Source organism: Nerophis lumbriciformis, linkage group LG03 (assembly GCF_033978685.3).
Source record: "Nerophis lumbriciformis linkage group LG03, RoL_Nlum_v2.1, whole genome shotgun sequence".
Classification (NCBI taxonomy): Eukaryota; Metazoa; Chordata; class Actinopteri; order Syngnathiformes; family Syngnathidae; genus Nerophis; species Nerophis lumbriciformis.
In genome coordinates, this window is record NC_084550.2 from 31,652,501 (window position 1) to 31,672,500 (window position 20,000).

At 39.9% G+C, this 20,000-nt stretch overlaps 1 protein-coding gene across 1 annotated transcript in view; it reads left to right on the plus strand.

The window, feature by feature from the left end:
- Positions 1-9,442, plus strand: part of LOC133583186 (uncharacterized) — a 163,160-nt gene extending 153,718 nt beyond the window's left edge. The window contains exon 4 of the mRNA XM_061937323.1: positions 8,414-9,442. Within this exon, the coding sequence (XP_061793307.1) occupies positions 8,709-9,320 (612 nt within the window). The 5' untranslated portion in view covers positions 8,414-8,708 and the 3' untranslated portion in view covers positions 9,321-9,442. The remainder of the gene's footprint in view (positions 1-8,413) is intronic.
- The last annotated feature ends 10,558 nt before the right edge of the window (positions 9,443-20,000 follow it).

The following is a 20,000-nucleotide window of genomic DNA, read 5'->3' on the forward strand; positions in this document are numbered from 1 at the left end:
TAGCTAGGAGAAGGAGGAGGGGGGGGGGCTCAGTTTGAGACCAGGAAAACCCTCACACAACAATAGCAAACTTGTTGCAAAAACTTGAGACTGGGGGTAAATGTGCTCCACCTCCTACTCTCGGGGTAAGCAAACTGTGGCCCTCTGATGTCTTTAATTTGGCCCGCCAGATATCATAAATTCATCCAATCATCGCACAGCAGAGATTATTCAAATTAATTAAAAAAAACAAAAAACTCTGACAGCTACAGACCTGGTGCCATCTTGTGGACAGTTTGAGTAAATTAGATCAATGACCCTGAAATTGTCTTTTCAACACAACCTATATGACACAATCCACACAACCTTCCCTAGTCATGGTGAACAAAACAAAAAAAGTGCAACTAACACACAAAAAGCAACCTGCTCACTGAACTTTGTGGATATTTAAAAAAAAAAGTCCATAATCCATTAAAAAAAATTCTAAATTACACCGATTTAAATCCTTGTGAGTGCATGATGGGAAAAATGTAAAACACTTATCCATGATTGGAGCATTTTAGCTGCTTGATATTTCTGATTGTTTACACAACTGTAAGGAGGTCGTCACGGAAGTAAGAGGAGTCCAACTTTCACATACTCTTAATATCCAATTGTATTAATATAATATGTATATATATATATAATATATATATATAAATATATATATATATATATATATATATATACTGTTTATAAAAAACATATACATATGTATATACATATGTATATATATATATATATGTATATATATATATATATATATATATATATATATGTATACATATATATGTGTATGTTTGTGTGTGTATGTATGTATATATATATATATATATATATATATATATATATATATATATATATATATATATATATATGTGTGTATATATATATATATATATATATATATATATATATATATATATATATATATATATATATATATAAAACTTATATATATATATATATAAGCCGCACTGGACTATAAGTGGCAGATTTATATGTTGTGAAATGAGTTATTTACACACAAATATTCTGTAAATGTTTATTTACATAACTTAATTGTTTCCAAACGGTGTCTGTAACAAGGCAGTAAAACGGCTGATCAAACAAAACAGAAGTCATGGTCATGGACCCACTAGCTGCGCAAGCTAGCTCTCCAATCAGCTAAACAGACTCAATAACTCCACGCTGACGTTTTGCTGAATTTACTGGGGAATTTGTGAAAGTGAAACAATACAAAAAGAATGTCGTTGTAAGTTAATAATATGAACTCAGACACTCGTAATTGTGTTAGCATATCAGCTAATGCTAACAACGCTAGCAGTACGATAGCACGTAGAAATATGCATGAAAACACTCCTACAGACATCACACATGGGACACTTTAGTAAGTAAGAATAGTTTTAGTTATATTGTAAAACTTACAAACGTTGCTTTGAGTGGCAAATGGAGAAGTAAAAACGCTATGGACGGCTAAGACAAGATGGCACGCCAGATGAGAAAAAAACAAACACTCCCTCTAAATGGAAGGACCTGCAGTGAGCAAATTCATCCAAAAGATGGCGCCTTAGTACAAACAATCAAGCACCCTCTGTGTTTTCTATTTTTAAGTTAAAGTTAAAGTTAAAGTACCAATGATTGTCACACACACACTAGGTGTGGCGAGATTATTCTCTGCATTTGACCCATCACCCTTGATCACCCCCTGGGAGGTGAGGGGAGCAGTGGGCAGCAGCGGTGGCCGCGCCCGGGAATCATTTTGGTGATTTAACCCCCAATTCCAACCCTTGATGCTGAGTGCCAAGCAGGGAGGTAATGGGTCCCATTTTTTTATAGTCTTTGGTATGACTCGGCCGGGGTTTGAACTCACAACCTACCGATCTCAGGGCGGACACTCTAAGAATAGAATAGAAGAGAAAGTACTTTATTGATGGGCTAAATTCAGCACCACAGTTCGCTCACAATAGACAATAAACACTTAGGTATTTTTTTACATGTGAATAATATAAATACAGTCTATTATACAGCATTATTCACGTGTGAATAATATAAATACAGTCTATTATACAGCATTATTCACATGTGAATAATATAAATACAGTCTATTATACAGCATTATTCACGTGTGAATAATATAAATACAGTCTATTATACAGCATTATTCACATGTGAATAATATAAATACAGTCTATTATACAGCATTATTCACATGTGAATAATATAAATACAGTCTATTATACAGTATTATTCACGTGTGAATAATATAAATACAGTCTATTATACAGCATTATTCACATGTGAATAACATAAATACAGTCTATTATACAGCATTATTCACATGTGAATAATATAAATACAGTCTATTATACAGTATTATTCACATGTGAATAACATAAATACAGTCTATTATACAGCATTATTCACATGTGAATTATATAAATACAGTCTATTATACAGCATTATTCACATGTGAATAACATAAATACAGTCTATTATACAGCATTATTCACATGTGAATAATATAAATACAGTCTATTATACAGTATTATTCACATGTGAATAACATAAATACAGTCTATTATACAGCATTATTCACATGTGAATTATATAAATACAGTCTATTATACAGCATTATTCACATGTGAATAATATAAACACAGTCTACTATACAGCATTATTCACATGTGAATTATATAAATACAGTATTATACAGCATTATTCACATGTGAATAATATAAACACAGTCTACTATACAGCATTATTCACATGTGAATTATATAAATACAGTCTATTATACAGCATTATTCACATGTGAATAATATAAACACAGTCTACTATACAGCATTATTCACATGTGAATTATATAAATACAGTCTATTATACAGCATTATTCACATGTGAATAATATAAACACAGTCTACTATACAGCATTATTCACATGTGAATTATATAAATACAGTCTATTATACAGCATTATTCACATGTGAATAATATAAACACAGTCTACTATACAGCATTATTCACATGTGAATTATATAAATACAGTCTATTATACAGCATTATTCACATGTGAATAATATAAACACAGTCTACTATACAGCATTATTCACATGTGAATTATATAAATACAGTCTACTATACAGCATTATTCACATGTGAATTATATAAATACAGTCTATTATACAGCATTATTCACATGTGAATTATATAAATACAGTCTACTATACAGCATTATTCACATGTGAATATTATAAATACAGTCTATTATACAGCATTATTCACATGTGAATAATATAAATACAGTCTACTATACAGCATTATTCACATGTGAATAATATAAATACAGTCTATTATACAGCATTATTCACATGTGAATAATATAAATACAGTCTATTTTACAGCATTATTCACATGTGAATAATATAAATACAGTATTATACAGCATTATTCACATGTGAATAATATAAATACAGTCTACTATACAGCATTATTCACATGTGAATAATATAAATACAGTCTATTATACAGCATTATTCACATGTGAATAACATAAATACAGTCTATTATCCAGCATTATTCACATGTGAATAATATAAATACATGATACATTTACAGTACATGTACAGTCAAAAGGAACATGTGCATTATACAGTTTGATGGCCGTTTTGAAATTAGTTTTATTCGTGCTGTTAACCAAAAAAAAATCCCTACATTTGAAGTTTAGGAAAAAAGGTAGAGGCTTATATTTTGGAATTTACGGTACATTCAAACCACTTTTTTCCTCTTTTTTTTTTTTTTCACTTGTGCAGACAGCCCACACTTTTGTGCTCTAGACACAAAAATGCATTTTTCAAGAAGTTATTTTCGTGTATGAGATATGTTAATCATTCATATTCTGTGTGGACACACTAAAGCCATTACAAAAAGAACACAGGATAAACAAAGCATCAATTGGACGTGTTTTTAATCAGCCCCTTAAGTCCCCCAGCTTGCGGTGTACAATTATAAAAGGATGTTGCTGAATAGACAATATGTCTAATATTGTTTATTGATGTCAGTCCAAATATGTCACTCACACACTCATTGATTGTGCTGTCAAGCCTGCACGTCTTTTAGTCCACACAAAGCTTGGCTAAATCAGGCCTAATGTCTTTGAAGAGTGTTGGCCATCTCTCTGTCAGTCCATCACGTCTCACCAGAGCCGGCCCAAGGCATAAGCGTACTAAGCGCTTGCTTAGGGCCCCGCGGCCACCAGGGGTCCCCCAAAAGCAATTAACAAAAATTTCTTATTTTTTATTTTTTGCATGTACGAGTCTGACTGATGATTTCTAAATGATCAAAGATATATTATTGTACAAAAACACAATTTTAGGTCAACAGAGTGCTGCTGCTGATCTAGGCCTACTGATTCTTCCTGCCTCTCTTTAAATGTAAAACTGCCTCTGCTGCACCTGTGACGTTTGCCGCCCACCGTGCAATGCCAGTGCGCACTGGGCATCAAAAGCGCAGATAGAGGCAAAACAATGTCACAAAAAAGGACATATCCTTCAGGTGCAGAAAAAAGGAAGAAGAAGAAAGTGGAAGAGGAGAAAAAATGCCATGATAAAGGTATGTTTGCATGACTTGGTAATAAAAAGTTTATCAAAGAGATTTGTAGCTGTAATTAGCTTTAGCTAGGTGACGTTAGCTAGCTAGCAATATGTTTTTAGCATCAGGTGCTAGCAATATGTTTTTAGCATCAGGTTACTAGTGAGATATGTTGTTTGCACAAATTGTTTGCAGCAGAGCACGGTAATTTATTTGAGTAAAATAAACATTATTTTTTACATCAACTCATAAGTTATGTGAAACTTCCCCAGGAGCATTGTTAAAATACTTTGGAGGCACAGAATCAGCCCAGAGCCAGTCCACATCCTCAGGCTCAACTGTGAGTGATGAATCAGGTGAGGAAAAGACTGTCACGGTATACATTTAATTTCTTAGTATAAACGTTACACTTGAAGGGAAATTAATATAGTCAAAGTATCTCATTAATATGTGTGCCTATATGTATGTATGTATGTATTTCATCTTAGGTCCATCTCCATCCTCTACAGTGCTCTCTCACACACCTCCACCCTCTGTGCCCACTGTCCCCTCCATGTCTGAAACCACAGCTGATTTATCTAGTAAGTTAACTGCAAAACACCCTTTGTAATTGCTCATTGTACTGCAGAACATTCTGAGATTAATAATTATGTCCAACAGTGCAATTTAATGACCTTATAGGTCCTTCTTTTTTAGTCATTGTCTTTCTTTGGTCACTTCCTCAGCAACTTCCACCACAACGTCCCCTTCACACCATGGACCATCATCAGCTCCGCCAGTTGACCCAGCTGAGTGGCCTTCTTTCCTCTCAGATTCAGACAGGACTGAGCAGGTGATCAGAGGACCACTGTCTATTAAGGAGAACTTTTCATTCCCCAAACGGCATGATGGCCGAAGTTTTCATTATCATTATACCTACAGACAGCTAGTCAATGGAGAAAAAGTCAAGCGTAGCTGGCTGACTTATTCAAGAAGTAAAGATGCAGTCTATTGCTTTTGCTGCAAATTATTTTCCAAAAAGTCCTAAAAACTGGCAGCCGAGGGACAGCTGGATTGGGTCAACATAGGTGCACTGCTGAAACAGCATGAAAACAGTGAAGATCATTGTAGCAACATGGTGAAATGGAAGGAATTTCCCTTGCGTCTTTCAAAGGGGAAAACTATTGAGAATTTAACTTCAGTAGACTGCGCTCTCTTTGTACAAAGTAAACATTAAATATGAACAATTAACTAAAAATATAAACTAGTAATTAAAGACTAATATGTACAAGACTGATGAGACAAGATGACACTTTTACCGTAAATGCAAAGCTTTATCACTTGGACTGTTCAACCCCAGGCCACTCTTGTAGCTGAATGTTTTCTACATTTTAAGATTAGGAACCATATGTGGCACTCTGGACATCATTCGTTCATTCATTGGTATTATTTATGTTATAAACTGGGCCACCCCCATATCTTTATAAATGACATGTCATTTGTAAAGACATGCCAGGCTGACAATAGGATAATGTAAACAACACTGCCAGAGCCGCAATGAGTTTATAGTAGGTGTGTGAATGATCAATCAATATTATTGGCAGAAATAGAGGGCCCCAAAATCTAATTTTGCTTAGGGCCCCATGGAGGCTTGGGCCGGCACTGCGTCTCACACCTCCCTTTCTAAAACTTTCCTCAGCTATTCTGATCACCAACATGAGCTGGGACAGTCTGGACTGCAGACATTGAGGAGACTCCAAACTGTCTCTTCCACTTCCCCGTCTTTTATTGTCCTTCAGTCAGCAAGTCTGCGGTCAGAAGCATTCAGCCTGCGGCTCAGACGCCACAGCTGCCATTATTGGACACATCTTCTCTGTAATAATAATAATAATAATACAAACCCCAAAAGCAGTGAAGTTGTCACGTTGTGTAAATGGTAAATAAAAAGAGAATACAACAAATCATTTTCAACTTCTATTCAATTGAATAGACTGCAAAGACAAGATATTTAATTATCCAACTGGTAAACATTGTTATTTTTGCAAATATTATCTCATTTGGAATTTGATGCCTGCAACATGTTTCCAAAAAGCTGGCACAAGTGGCAAAAAAGAGTGAGAGAGTTGAGGAATGCTCATCAAAGTCTTATTTGGAACATCCCACAGGTGAACAGGCTAATTGGGAACAGGTGGGTGCCATGATTGGGTATAAAAGCATCTTCCATGAAATGCTCAGTCATTCACAAACAAGGACGGGGCGAGGGTCACCACTTTGTCAACAAATGCCTGAGCAAATTGTTTAAGAACAACATTTCTCAAGCAGCTATTGCAAGGAATTTAGGGATTTCACCATCTACGCTTCGTAATATCATCAAAAGGTTCAGAGAATCTGGAGAAATCACTGCACGTAAGTCATGATATTACACACCTTAGATCCCTCAGGCGGTACTGCATCAAAAAGCCACCTCAGTGTGTAAAGGATATCACCACATGAGCTCAGGAACACTTCAGAAAACCACTGTCAGTAACTACAGTTGGTCGCTACGTCTGTAAGTGCAAGTTAAAACTCTACAATGCAAAGCCAAAGCCATTTATCAACAACACCCAGAAACGCTTGGCTGGGCCCGAGCTCATCTAAGATGGACTGATGCAAAGTGGAAAAGTGTTCTGTGGTCTGACGAGTCCACATTTTTAATTGTTTTTGGAAACTGTGGACCAAAGATAAAAAGAAGCATGGGGACTGTTCTAGGGTGAAAGTGTAAAAGGCAGCATGTGTGATGGTATGGGGGTGTATTAGTGGCCAAGGCATGGGTAACTTACACATCTGTGAAGGCACCATTAATGCTGAAAGGTACATACAGCTTTTGGAGCAACATATGTTGCCATCCAAGCAACGTTATCGTGGACGCCTCTGCTTATTTCAGCAAGATGATGCCAAGCCATGTGTTACAACAGCGTGGCTTCATAGTAAAAGAGTGCAGGTACTAGACTGGCCTGCCTGTAGTCCAGACATTGAAAATGTGTGAAGGCTAAAATATGAGAAGGGAGACTGTTGAACAACTTAAGCTGTACATCAAGCAAGAATGGGAAAGAATTCCACTTCAAAAATGTGTCTCCTCAGTTCCCAAACCTTTACTGAGTGTTGTTAAAAGGAAAGGTCATGTAACACACTGGTAAAAATGCCTTTTTTGCAATGTGTTGCTGCCATTAAATTCTAAATTCATGATTAATTGAAAATAAAATGAAGTTTCTCAGTGTGAACATTAAATATCTTGTCTTTGCAGTATATTCAATTGAATATAAGTTGAAAAGGATTTGCAAATCATTATAAATCCCACAGGGGTGATGGACGGATGGGCAGCGACTGAGAGCTGCGGCCTGCCAGCATGCCCCCCCCCCCCCCCCCCCCCCCCCCCCCCCTCTCTGTTGCTAGATATCTGGAGATGTACGTTGTAATATGTATATGTGCTTTGCTATGGAGTTTTTTTTCCCACTCCCGACTGGACCCCCTTGGGAGCCCGGTCTAGATTGTATTTTTTGACTCATCCTTCCCCAGCGTTTACCTTTTTCTTATCTTTTACGGAGCGCCTTGTGGCGACCCATTAGCGTTCCTGTTCTGTAACCCTGTACACTGTTTGTTTGTCTCATCTTGAACGGGTTTGTGCTGAAAACAAAGTTTGGTTGTACTTGTGCAATGACAATAAAGACCTATCCTCTACTATTGTATTCTCCTTGTATTTACCATTTACACAATGTGACAACTTCACTGCTTTTTTGCTTTTTGTAAATAAAATAATACAAGTAGTCCTTTTGCTCCCACACATTAGGACTTGAAGACACTACTACTGCAGCCACATTAACTGGCACAAGATTTCCTGAGAAAAGTCCAAGATCTGACCTTAATCCCTCACGTAAACTGGTGGACTGTTAACGTCTAAGATGGTGTGGAGGTCTTTGAAGCGTCCTGGTTGAGATATCCTTCAACATCCTTTGGCTTCTCGGCGTCACTAAGTGGTCTGTATGATAATAATGTACATGCGTGGTGTTTTCTCTCTGCAGTCAAGCGATGATACGTGACATGCCACACCAAAGGTGGCTCGTCCTTAGCATCTCCACCAAAGCATGATGCCCCTCTCCAAAGCCGACCCCAAACTGCAATACAACAGCCTCCCGAATCCCAGTGTGCGGTACCAGCACTCCACCAGACGACTTCCTTCCTGTTCCTCCACCTCCGGATCATCAGGTACCGCAGAGTTGCTCCTGGGAGGTCCAGCTCTGAAGAACCTTCTCCACCAAAGTTCCAGCGTGTATTCCCAAAGGGGCCCGGCAGTGACGGGACGGACCGATGGGACCAGTTCGGCATACAGCAGTCCTCGTATTCCCAAGAGAGAAGCCCCCCGCTCCAAAGACACGCTGGATCTCCGCACGGACTCGCTGACCCAGCGGGCCCTTCGGGATCTCCAGCTAAGAAGAAACACCAACAAGAACTGGACCTTCGGGAAATATCGCCAGAGGAACGTGGACAACGCCGACAGCTCTGAAAAAGAAGTCTTGTGCCGACAACAGTCGGGAAGAGGACATGTTTTCACCCGAGGGCCGAACAGGAATGTGGTGTCTTTGGATGGAATGGGGGTGAGGAGCATCTCCAACCAGGACCGCGGTGCTTCCAAAAGAAAGGTTAGCAAGTCAGGAAGGGTGGACATGGCAGTGGTCGCTCCCTTTGGGTTCAGGTAAGGACCAGGTAAGGTCAGCTACGACTCACTGAGTGTTGTATCATACCTTTCTTTCCTTGCTGTTGGATTCCAGCTGTAAGGCTCAGGGGGACCACGAGACCTTAGAGGATCTTAGTGACTGTTCCTCGGACTCCATGGAGGTCTGCTGCGATGATCTCGGTGAGTCCTTAGCATGTAACGCACACGTTGGAATCAATCAATCAATCAAAGTTTACTTATATAGCCCTAAATCACAAGTGTCTCAAAGGGCTGCACAAGCCACAACCACATCCTCGGTACAGATCCCACATCAGGGCAAGAAAAAACTCAACCCAATGGGATAACAATGAGAAACCTTGGAGGGGACCACAGAGACTCTACTGTGAGAGTCCAGTCCATAGTGGATCTAACATAATAGTGTGAGAGTCCAGTCCATAGTGGATCTAACATAATAGTGAGAGTCCAGTCCATAGTGGATCTAACATAATAGTAAGAGTCCAGTCCATAGTGGATCTAACATAATAGTGAGAGTCCAGTCCTTAGTGGATCTAACATAATAGTGAGAGTCCAGTCCATAGTGGATCTAACATAATAGTGAGAGTCCAGTCCATAGTGGATCTAACATAATATTGTGAGAGTCTAGTCCATAGTGGATCTAACATAATAGTGTGAGAGTCCAGTCCATAGTGGATCTAACATAATAGTAAGAGTCCAGTCCATAGTGGATCCAACATAATAGTGAGAGTCCAGTCCTTAGTGGATCTAACATAATAGTGAGAGTCCAGTCCATAGTGGATCTAACATAATATTGTGAGAGTCTAGTCCATAGTGGATCTAACATAATAGTGTGAGAGTTCTGTCCATAGTGGATCTAACATAATAGTGTGAGAGTCCAGTCCATAGTGGATCTAACATAATAGTGTGAGAGTCCAGTCCATAATGGATCTAACATAATACTGAGAGTCCAGTCCATAGTGGATCCAACATAATAGTGAGAGTCCAGTCCATAGTGGATCCAACATAATAGTGAGAGTCCAGTCCATAGTGGATGTAACATAATAATGAGATTCCAGTCCATAGTGGATCTAACATAATAGTAAGAGTCCAGTCCATAGTGGATCTAACATAATATTGTGAGAGTCCAGTCCATAGTGGATCTAACATAATAGTGAGAGTCCAGTCCATAGTGGATCTAACATAATAGTGAGAGTCCAGTCCATAGTGGATCTAACATAATAGTGTGAGAGTCCAGTCCATAGTGGATCTAACATAATAGTGAGAGTCCAGTCCATAGTGGGGCCAGCAGGAGATCATCTTGAGTGGAGACAGGTCAGTAGAGACGTCACCAACTGAGGCACAGATGAGTGGTCCACCGTGGGTCCCGACTTTGGACATCTAGTGCTTCAGTAGCACTCCAGAAAAGCCTTCAAAACTTCACATTTGATGAAGTGTCATCAAAGGTTTCAAAGGCTTTAAGAAGGAGTTCTTTCCTGAGGCTAATGTGTCTCCCTCTTGTGGCCATCCGTGCCAACAACACGTGACACGGATGACAACTCCCACAAGTTCAACGAGGTTCTCCCGCTGTTTTCCAGCGGCGTGAGAAAGTCACATGGTGCCAGTGTGGCCATGGCAGTCTTTCAGGAGAACAACTGGCAGTCATAATAAAAGCTCCATGCGACCGTGCAGAGCCTCCACCTGTTTTGTGCATCGCCGAGTGCAAACACACTGAGCGCTTGTCTCCGCTCACTCAGCTGTCAACGCCACATACCTTCTTGTCTCCTGGGGCTCAGGGACGCATTGTAGGTCCGACTCAGCGCTGCCAGTTTGCTGCAGAGTCAAAATAAACTGGGATTGTTCGCCAGAGAGAAGAACATGTTGACTGTACTTCTCAGCCTCTGAATATTTCATGTGGAGAAACATGAAGATTCACCCGCTGGGATGCGTAGAACAAAAGTCTAAATTTCGACTTCTGAAGGGACTTGTCAATGTTATAATGTCACAGACCACAGATGCTGTGCTAGCTGTCCAAAGTCGGGACCCAGGGTGGACCACTCATCTGTGCATCAGTTGGGGACGTCTCTGTGCTGCTGACCTGTCTCCACTCAAGACGATCTCCTGCTGGTCCCACTATGGACTGGACTCTCACACTATTATGTTAGATCCACTATGGACTAGACTCTCACTATTATGTTAGATCCACTATGGACTGGACTCTCACACTGTTATGTTAGATCCACTATGGACTGGACTCTCACTATTATGTTAGATCCACTATGGACTGGACTCTTACTATTATGTTAGATCCACTATGGACTAGACTCTAACTATTATGTTAGATCCACTATGGACTGGACTCTTACTATTATGTTAGATCCACTATGGACTGGACTCTCACTATTATGTTAGATCCACTATGGACTGGACTCTCACTATAATGTTAGATCCACTATGGACTGGACTCTCACTATTATGTTAGATCCACTATGGACTGGACTCTTACTATTATGTTAGATCCACTATGGACTAGACTCTAACTATTATGTTAGATCCACTATGGACTGGACTCTTACTATTATGTTAGATCCACTATGGACTGGACTCTCACTATTATGTTAGATCCACTATGGACTGGACTCTCACTATTATGTTAGAGCCACTATGGACTGGACTCTCACTATTATGTTAGATCCACTATGGACCGGACTCTCACTATTATGTTAGATCCACTATGGACTGGACTCTCACTATTATGTTAGATCCACTATGGACTGGACTCTCACACTTTTATGTTAGATCCACTATGGACTGGACTCTCACACTATTATGTTAGATCCACTATGGACTGGACTCTCACACTATTATGTTTGATCCACTATGGACTGGACTCTGACACTATTATGTTAGATCCACTATGGACTGGACTCTCACACTATTATGTTAGATCCACTATGGACTGGACTCTCACTATTATGTTAGATCCACTATGGACTGGACTCTCACACTTATAACTAGATCCACTCAACGTCCATTGCAGATCTGCGGTCCCCTCCAAGGTTTCTCATTGTCATCCCATTGGGTTGAGTTTATTCTTGCCCTGATGTGGGATCTGAGCCCAGGATGTGGTTGTGGCTTGTGCAGCCCTTTGAGACACTTGTGATTTAGGGCTATATAAGTAAACATTGATTGATTGATTGATTGATAGTGCAAGAACTGCAACTTGTCTCTTATAAGAAGGTGCTTCAGGGTAACGTCACCATTGCACAAAACCTTCTTAATCGTGCTAACGATTGAGAAGGTCCTTGGAGAGATGCCGGAGCTTTTAGTGTCTCTGAGAGCAGACGCAGAGTGCTTGCATGAGCAGATCATCTTTCACCTCATTTTCATGTCTGGGTGCTCTCCGCCTCGATTGGATTTTGGACATAGATGGATAGATTAGGAACCCGTGACTTTGGAAGCCGTCCCTGTTGTGTAGCCGTGAGAAAACAACACTGCTTGCGGTGAATTTATGCCAAGTATGATCGACAGAGCGCCAGTCAGAATTTGCTGGAAGCGAATAGCAACCCTCTGCTTTGCCACATTTGTGTCAGGGACTGCTGTCGGTCGTGAATAGCAAGATGAAGACATGGCAGATGTAGCGCAGGCAAACAGGAACCAGGAACCAGGATAACAGGTGACAGGAAACAGGAACCAGATAACAGGAAACAGGAACCAGGAAACAGGATAACAGGTGACAGGAAACAGGAACCAGGAACCAGGAAACAGGATAACAGGAAACAGGATAACAGGTGACAGGAACCAGGAAACAGGATAACAGGTGACAGGAACCAGGTAACAGGATAACAGGTGACAGGAACCAGATAACAGGATAACAGGTGACAGGAACCAGGAAATAGGATAACAGGATAACAGGTGACAGGAACCAGGAAACAGGATAACAGGTGACAGGAAACAGGATAACAGGTGACAGGAACCAGGAAACAGGATAACAGGTGACAGGAAACAGGATAACAGGTGACAGGAACCAGGAAACAGGATAACAGGTGACAGAAACCAGGAAATAGGATAACAGGTGACAGGAACCAGGAAATAGGATAACAGGTGACAGGAAACAGGATAACAGGTGACAGGAACCAGAAAGCAGGATAACAGGACATAGTTTGGACTAACAATATTGGAACCACAGTTTTGTACTGTACCAGGGTCATGGCAGCAGGTGACACAACGCCTCGCTTGTTATGATGGAAAGAAAGAAACACATCTATAAACCATAACAAATATTAATACTGGTCCATTAAACTGTTATACTGTGTAGAAGTCATGACATCATCCTTACATCTCATAATATGTAGAAGCCATGATTTCGTCTTCACGTCTCATAATGTGTAGAAGCCATGATGTCGTCCTCACGTCTCATAATGTGTAGAAGCCATGACGTCGTCCTTACGTCTCATAATGTGTAGAAGTCATGACGTCGTCCTTACATCTCATAATATGTAGAAGTAATGACGTCATCCTTACATCTCATAATGTGTTGAAGTCATGATGTCATCCTTACGTCTCATAATGTGTAGAAGCCATGACGTCGTCCTTACGTCTCATAATGTGTAGAAGCCATGACGTCGTCCTCACGTCTCATGTGTAGAAGTCATAATGTCGTCCTTACGTCTCATAATGTAAAGTAGTCATGACGTCAACCTTACATCTCATAATGTGTAGAAGCCATGACGTTATCCTTACCTTTCATAATGTGTTGAAGTCATGATGTCGTCCTTACGTCTCATAATATGTAGAAGCCATGACGTCGTCCTTACCTTTCATAATGTGTTGAAGCCATGATGCCGTCCTTACGTCTCATAATGTGTTGAAGTCATGATGTCGTCCTTACGTCTCATAATGTGTAGAAGTCATGACGTCGTCCTTACCTTTCATAATGTGTTGAAGTCATGATGCCGTCCTTACGTCTCATAATGTGTTGAAGTCATGATGTCGTCCTTACGTCTCATAATGTGTAGAAGTCATGACGTCAACCTTAAAACTCATAATGTGTAGAAGTCATGACGTCAACCTTACATCTCATAATGTGTAGAAGTCATGATGTCGTCCTTACGTCTCATGATGTGTAGAAGCCATGATGTCGTCCTTACCTTTCATAATGTGTTGAAGTCATGATGTCGTCCTTACGTCTCATAATGTGTAGAAACCATGATGTCGTCCTCACGTCTCATAATGTGTAGAAGCCATGACGTCGTCCTTACGTCTCATAATGTGTAGAAGCCATGATGTCGTCCTCACGTCTCATAATGTGTAGAAGCCATGACGTCGTCCTTACGTCTCATAATGTGTAGAAGTCATGACGTCGTCCTTACATCTCATAATATGTAGAAGTAATGACGTCATCCTTACATCTCATAATGTGTTGAAGTCATGATGTCATCCTTACGTCTCATAATGTGTAGAAGCCATGACGTCGTCCTTACGTCTCATAATGTGTAGAAGCCATGACGTCGTCCTCACGTCTCATGTGTAGAAGTCATAATGTCGTCTTTACGTCTCATAATGTAAAGTAGTCATGACGTCAACCTTACATCTCATAATGTGTAGAAGCCATGACGTTATCCTTACCTTTCATAATGTGTTGAAGTCATGATGTCGTCCTTACGTCTCAGAATATGTAGAAGCCATGACGTCGTCCTTACCTTTCATAATGTGTTGAAGCCATGATGCCGTCCTTACGTCTCATAATGTGTTGAAGTCATGATGTCGTCCTTACGTCTCATAATGTGTAGAAGTCATGACGTTGTCCTTACCTTTCATAATGTGTTGAAGTCATGATGCCGTCCTTACGTCTCATAATGTGTAGAAGTCATGACGTCAACCTTACATCTCATAATGTGTAGAAGTCATGACGTCAACCTTACATCTCATAATGTATAGCAGTCATGACGTCAACCTTACATCTCATAATGTGTAGAAGTCATGATGTCGTCCTTACGTCTCATGATGTGTAGAAGCCATGATGTCGTCCTTACCTTTCATAATGTGTTGAAGCCATGACGTCGTCCTTACCTTTCATAATGTGTTGAAGCCATGATGCCGTCCTTACGTCTCATAATGTGTTGAAGTCATGATGTCGTCCTTACGTCTCATAATGTGTAGAAGTCATGACGTTGTCCTTACCTTTCATAATGTGTTGAAGTCATGATGTCGTCCTTACGTCTCATAATGTGTAGAAGTCATGATTTCGTCTTCACGTCTCATAATGTGTAGAAGCCATGATGTCGTCCTCACGTCTCATAATGTGTAGAAGCCATGACGTCGTCCTTACGTCTCATAATGTGTAGAAGTCATGACGTCGTCCTTACATCTCATAATATGTAGAAGTAATGACGTCATCCTTACATCTCATAATGTGTTGAAGTCATGATGTCATCCTTACGTCTCATAATGTGTAGAAGCCATGACGTCGTCCTTACGTCTCATAATGTGTAGAAGCCATGACGTCGTCCTCACGTCTCATGTGTAGAAGTCATAATGTCGTCCTTACGTCTCATAATGTAAAGTAGTCATGACGTCAACCTTACATCTCATAATGTGTAGAAGCCATGACGTTATCCTTACCTTTCATAATGTGTTGAAGTCATGATGTCGTCCTTACGTCTCATAATATGTAGAAGCCATGACGTCGTCCTTACCTTTCATAATGTGTTGAAGCCATGATGCCGTCCTTACGTCTCATAATGTGTTGAAGTCATGATGTCGTCCTTACGTCTCATAATGTGTAGAAGTCATGACGTCGTCCTTACCTTTCATAATGTGTTGAAGTCATGATGCCGTCCTTACGTCTCATAATGTGTTGAAGTCATGATGTCGTCCTTACGTCTCATAATGTGTAGAAGTCATGACGTCAACCTTAAAACTCATAATGTGTAGAAGTCATGACGTCAACCTTACATCTCATAATGTGTAGAAGTCATGATGTCGTCCTTACGTCTCATGATGTGTAGAAGCCATGATGTCGTCCTTACCTTTCATAATGTGTTGAAGTCATGATGTCGTCCTTACGTCTCATAATGTGTAGAAGCCATGATGTCGTCCTAACGTCTCATAATGTGTAGAAGCCATGACGTCGTCCTTACGTCTCATAATGTGTAGAAGCCATGATGTCGTCCTCACGTCTCATAATGTGTAGAAGCCATGACGTCGTCCTTACGTCTCATAATGTGTAGAAGTCATGACGTCGTCCTTACATCTCATAATATGTAGAAGTAATGACGTCATCCTTACATCTCATAATGTGTTGAAGTCATGATGTCATCCTTACGTCTCATAATGTGTAGAAGCCATGACGTCGTCCTTACGTCTCATAATGTGTAGAAGCCATGACGTCGTCCTCACGTCTCATGTGTAGAAGTCATAATGTCGTCTTTACGTCTCATAATGTAAAGTAGTCATGACGTCAACCTTACATCTCATAATGTGTAGAAGCCATGACGTTATCCTTACCTTTCATAATGTGTTGAAGTCATGATGTCGTCCTTACGTCTCAGAATATGTAGAAGCCATGACGTCGTCCTTACCTTTCATAATGTGTTGAAGCCATGATGCCGTCCTTACGTCTCATAATGTGTTGAAGTCATGATGTCGTCCTTACGTCTCATAATGTGTAGAAGTCATGACGTTGTCCTTACCTTTCATAATGTGTTGAAGTCATGATGCCGTCCTTACGTCTCATAATGTGTAGAAGTCATGACGTCAACCTTACATCTCATAATGTGTAGAAGTCATGACGTCAACCTTACATCTCATAATGTATAGCAGTCATGACGTCAACCTTACATCTCATAATGTGTAGAAGTCATGATGTCGTCCTTACGTCTCATGATGTGTAGAAGCCATGATGTCGTCCTTACCTTTCATAATGTGTTGAAGCCATGACGTCGTCCTTACCTTTCATAATGTGTTGAAGCCATGATGCCGTCCTTACGTCTCATAATGTGTTGAAGTCATGATGTCGTCCTTACGTCTCATAATGTGTAGAAGTCATGACGTTGTCCTTACCTTTCATAATGTGTTGAAGTCATGATGTCGTCCTTACGTCTCATAATGTGTAGAAGTCATGACGTCAACCTTACATCTCATAATGTGTAGAAGTCATGACGTCAACCTTACATCTCATAATGTGTAGAAGTCATGATGTCGTCCTTACTTCTCATGATGTGTAGAAGCCATGATGTCGTCCTTACCTTTCATAATGTGTTGAAGTCATGATGTCGTCCTTACGTCTCATAATGTGTTGAAGTCATGATGTCGTCCTTACATCGCATAATGTGTTAAAGTCATGATGTCGTCCTTACGTCTCATAATGTGTAGAAGTCATGATGTCGTCCTTACGTCTCATAATGTGTTGAAGTCATGATGTCGTCCTTACGTCTCATAATGTGTAGAAGCCATGATGTCGTCCTTACCTGTTATAGTGTGTTGAAGTCATGATGTTGTCCTTACATCTCATAATGTGTTGAAGTCATGATGTCATCCTTACATCTCATAATGTGTTGAAGTCATGATGTCGTCCTTACGTCTCATACTGTGGAGAAGCCATTACATCGTCTTTACCTTTCATAATGTGTAGAAGTCATGATGTCGTCCTTACGTCTCATAAAGTGTAGAAGCCATGATATTGTCCTTACGTCACATAATGTGTAGAAGTCATGACGTCGACCTTACATCTCATAATGTATAGCAGTCATGATGTCGTCCTTATTTCTCATAATGTGTAGAAGCCACGATGTTGTCCTTATATCTCATAATGTGTAGAAGTCATGATATTGTCCTTACGTCTCATAATGTGTATAAGTCATGACGTCGACCTTACATCTCATAATGTATAGCAGTCATGATGTCGTCCTTATTTCTCATAATGTGTAGAAGCCACGATGTTGTCCTTATATCTCATAATGTGTAGAAGTCATGATATTGTCCTTACGTCTCATAATGTGTAGAAGCCATGACGTCGTCCTTACGTCTCATAATGTGTAGAAGTCATGACGTCGTCCTTACATCTCATAATATGTAGAAGTAATGACGTCATCCTTACATCTCATAATGTGTTGAGGTCATGATGTCATCCTTATGTCTCATAATGTGTAGAAGTCATGACGTCAACCTTACATCTCATAATGTGTAGAAGTCATGACGTCGTCCTTACATCTCATAATGTGTAGAAGCCATGACGTCGTCCTTACATCTCATAATGTGTAGAAGTCATGATGTCGTCCTTACGTCTCATAATGTGTAGAAGCCATGATATTGTCCTTACGTCACATAATGTGTAGAAGTCATGATGTCGTCCTTACGTCTCATAATGTGTAGAAGTCATGACGTCGACCTTACATCTCATAATGTATAGCAGTCATGATGTCGTCCTTATATCTCATAATGTGTAGAAGCCACGATGTTGTCCTTATATCTCATAATGTGTAGAAGTCATGATATTGTCCTTACGTCTCATAATGTGTAGAAGAAATTATGTTGTCCTTACATCTCGTAATGTATATAAGTCATGATGTCAACCTTACATCTCATAATGTATAGCAGTCATGATGTCGTCCTTACGTCTCATAATTTGTAGAAGCCATGACGTCGTCCTTACCTCTCATAATGTGTTGAAGTCATGATGTCGTCCTTACGTCTCATAATGTGTAGAAGTCATGACGTCAACCTTACATCTCATAAAGTGTAGAAGTCATGATGTCGTCTTTACGTCTCATAATGTGTAGAAGCCATGACGTTGTCCTTACTTTTCATAATGTGTTGAAGTCATGATGTTGTCCTTACGTCTCATAATGTGTAGAAGTCATGACGTTGTCCTTACGTGTCATAATGTGTAGAAGTCATGACATCGTCCTTACGTCTCATAATGTGTAGAAGTCATGATGTTGTTCTTACATCTCATAATGTATAGCAGTCATGATGTCGTCCTTACATCTCATAATGTGTAGAAGTCATGACATCATCCTTACATCTCATAATGTGTAGAAGCCATGACGTCGTCCTCATGTCTCATAATGTGTAGAAGCCATGACGTCGTCCTCACGTCTCATAATGTGTAGAAGCCATGACGTCGTCCTCACGTCTCATAATGTGTAGAAGTCATGACGTCGTCCTTACATCTCATAATGTGTAGAAGTCATGACGTCATCCTTACATCTCATAATGTGTTGAAGTCATGATGTCATCCTTACGTCTCATAATGTATAGAAGTCATGATGTCGTCCTTACGTCTCATAATGTGTAGAAGCCATGATATTGTCCTTACGTCACATAATGTGTAGAAGTCATGATGTCGTCCTTACGTCTCATAATGTGTAGAAGCCATGATGTCATCCTTACATCTCATAATGTGTAGAAGCCATGATGTCGTCCTCACGTCTCATAATGTGTAGAAGCCATGATGTCGTCCTTATGTCTCAAAATGTGTAGAAGTCATGACGTCGTCCTTACGTCTCAAAATGTGTAGAAGTCATGACGTCGTCCTTACGTCTCATGATGTGTAGAAGTCATCTCATAATGTGACTTATGTTGCACAGCTGTGGAAGTTTCCGTGCAGCCAAACGTTGTTGGTGAAGGAATGAAATCCAGATGTGGAATAAAGTTCTCCTCCCTCGTTAGTTCAGTGAAGTTCCTCTGCTCAGCTGCCATTTTT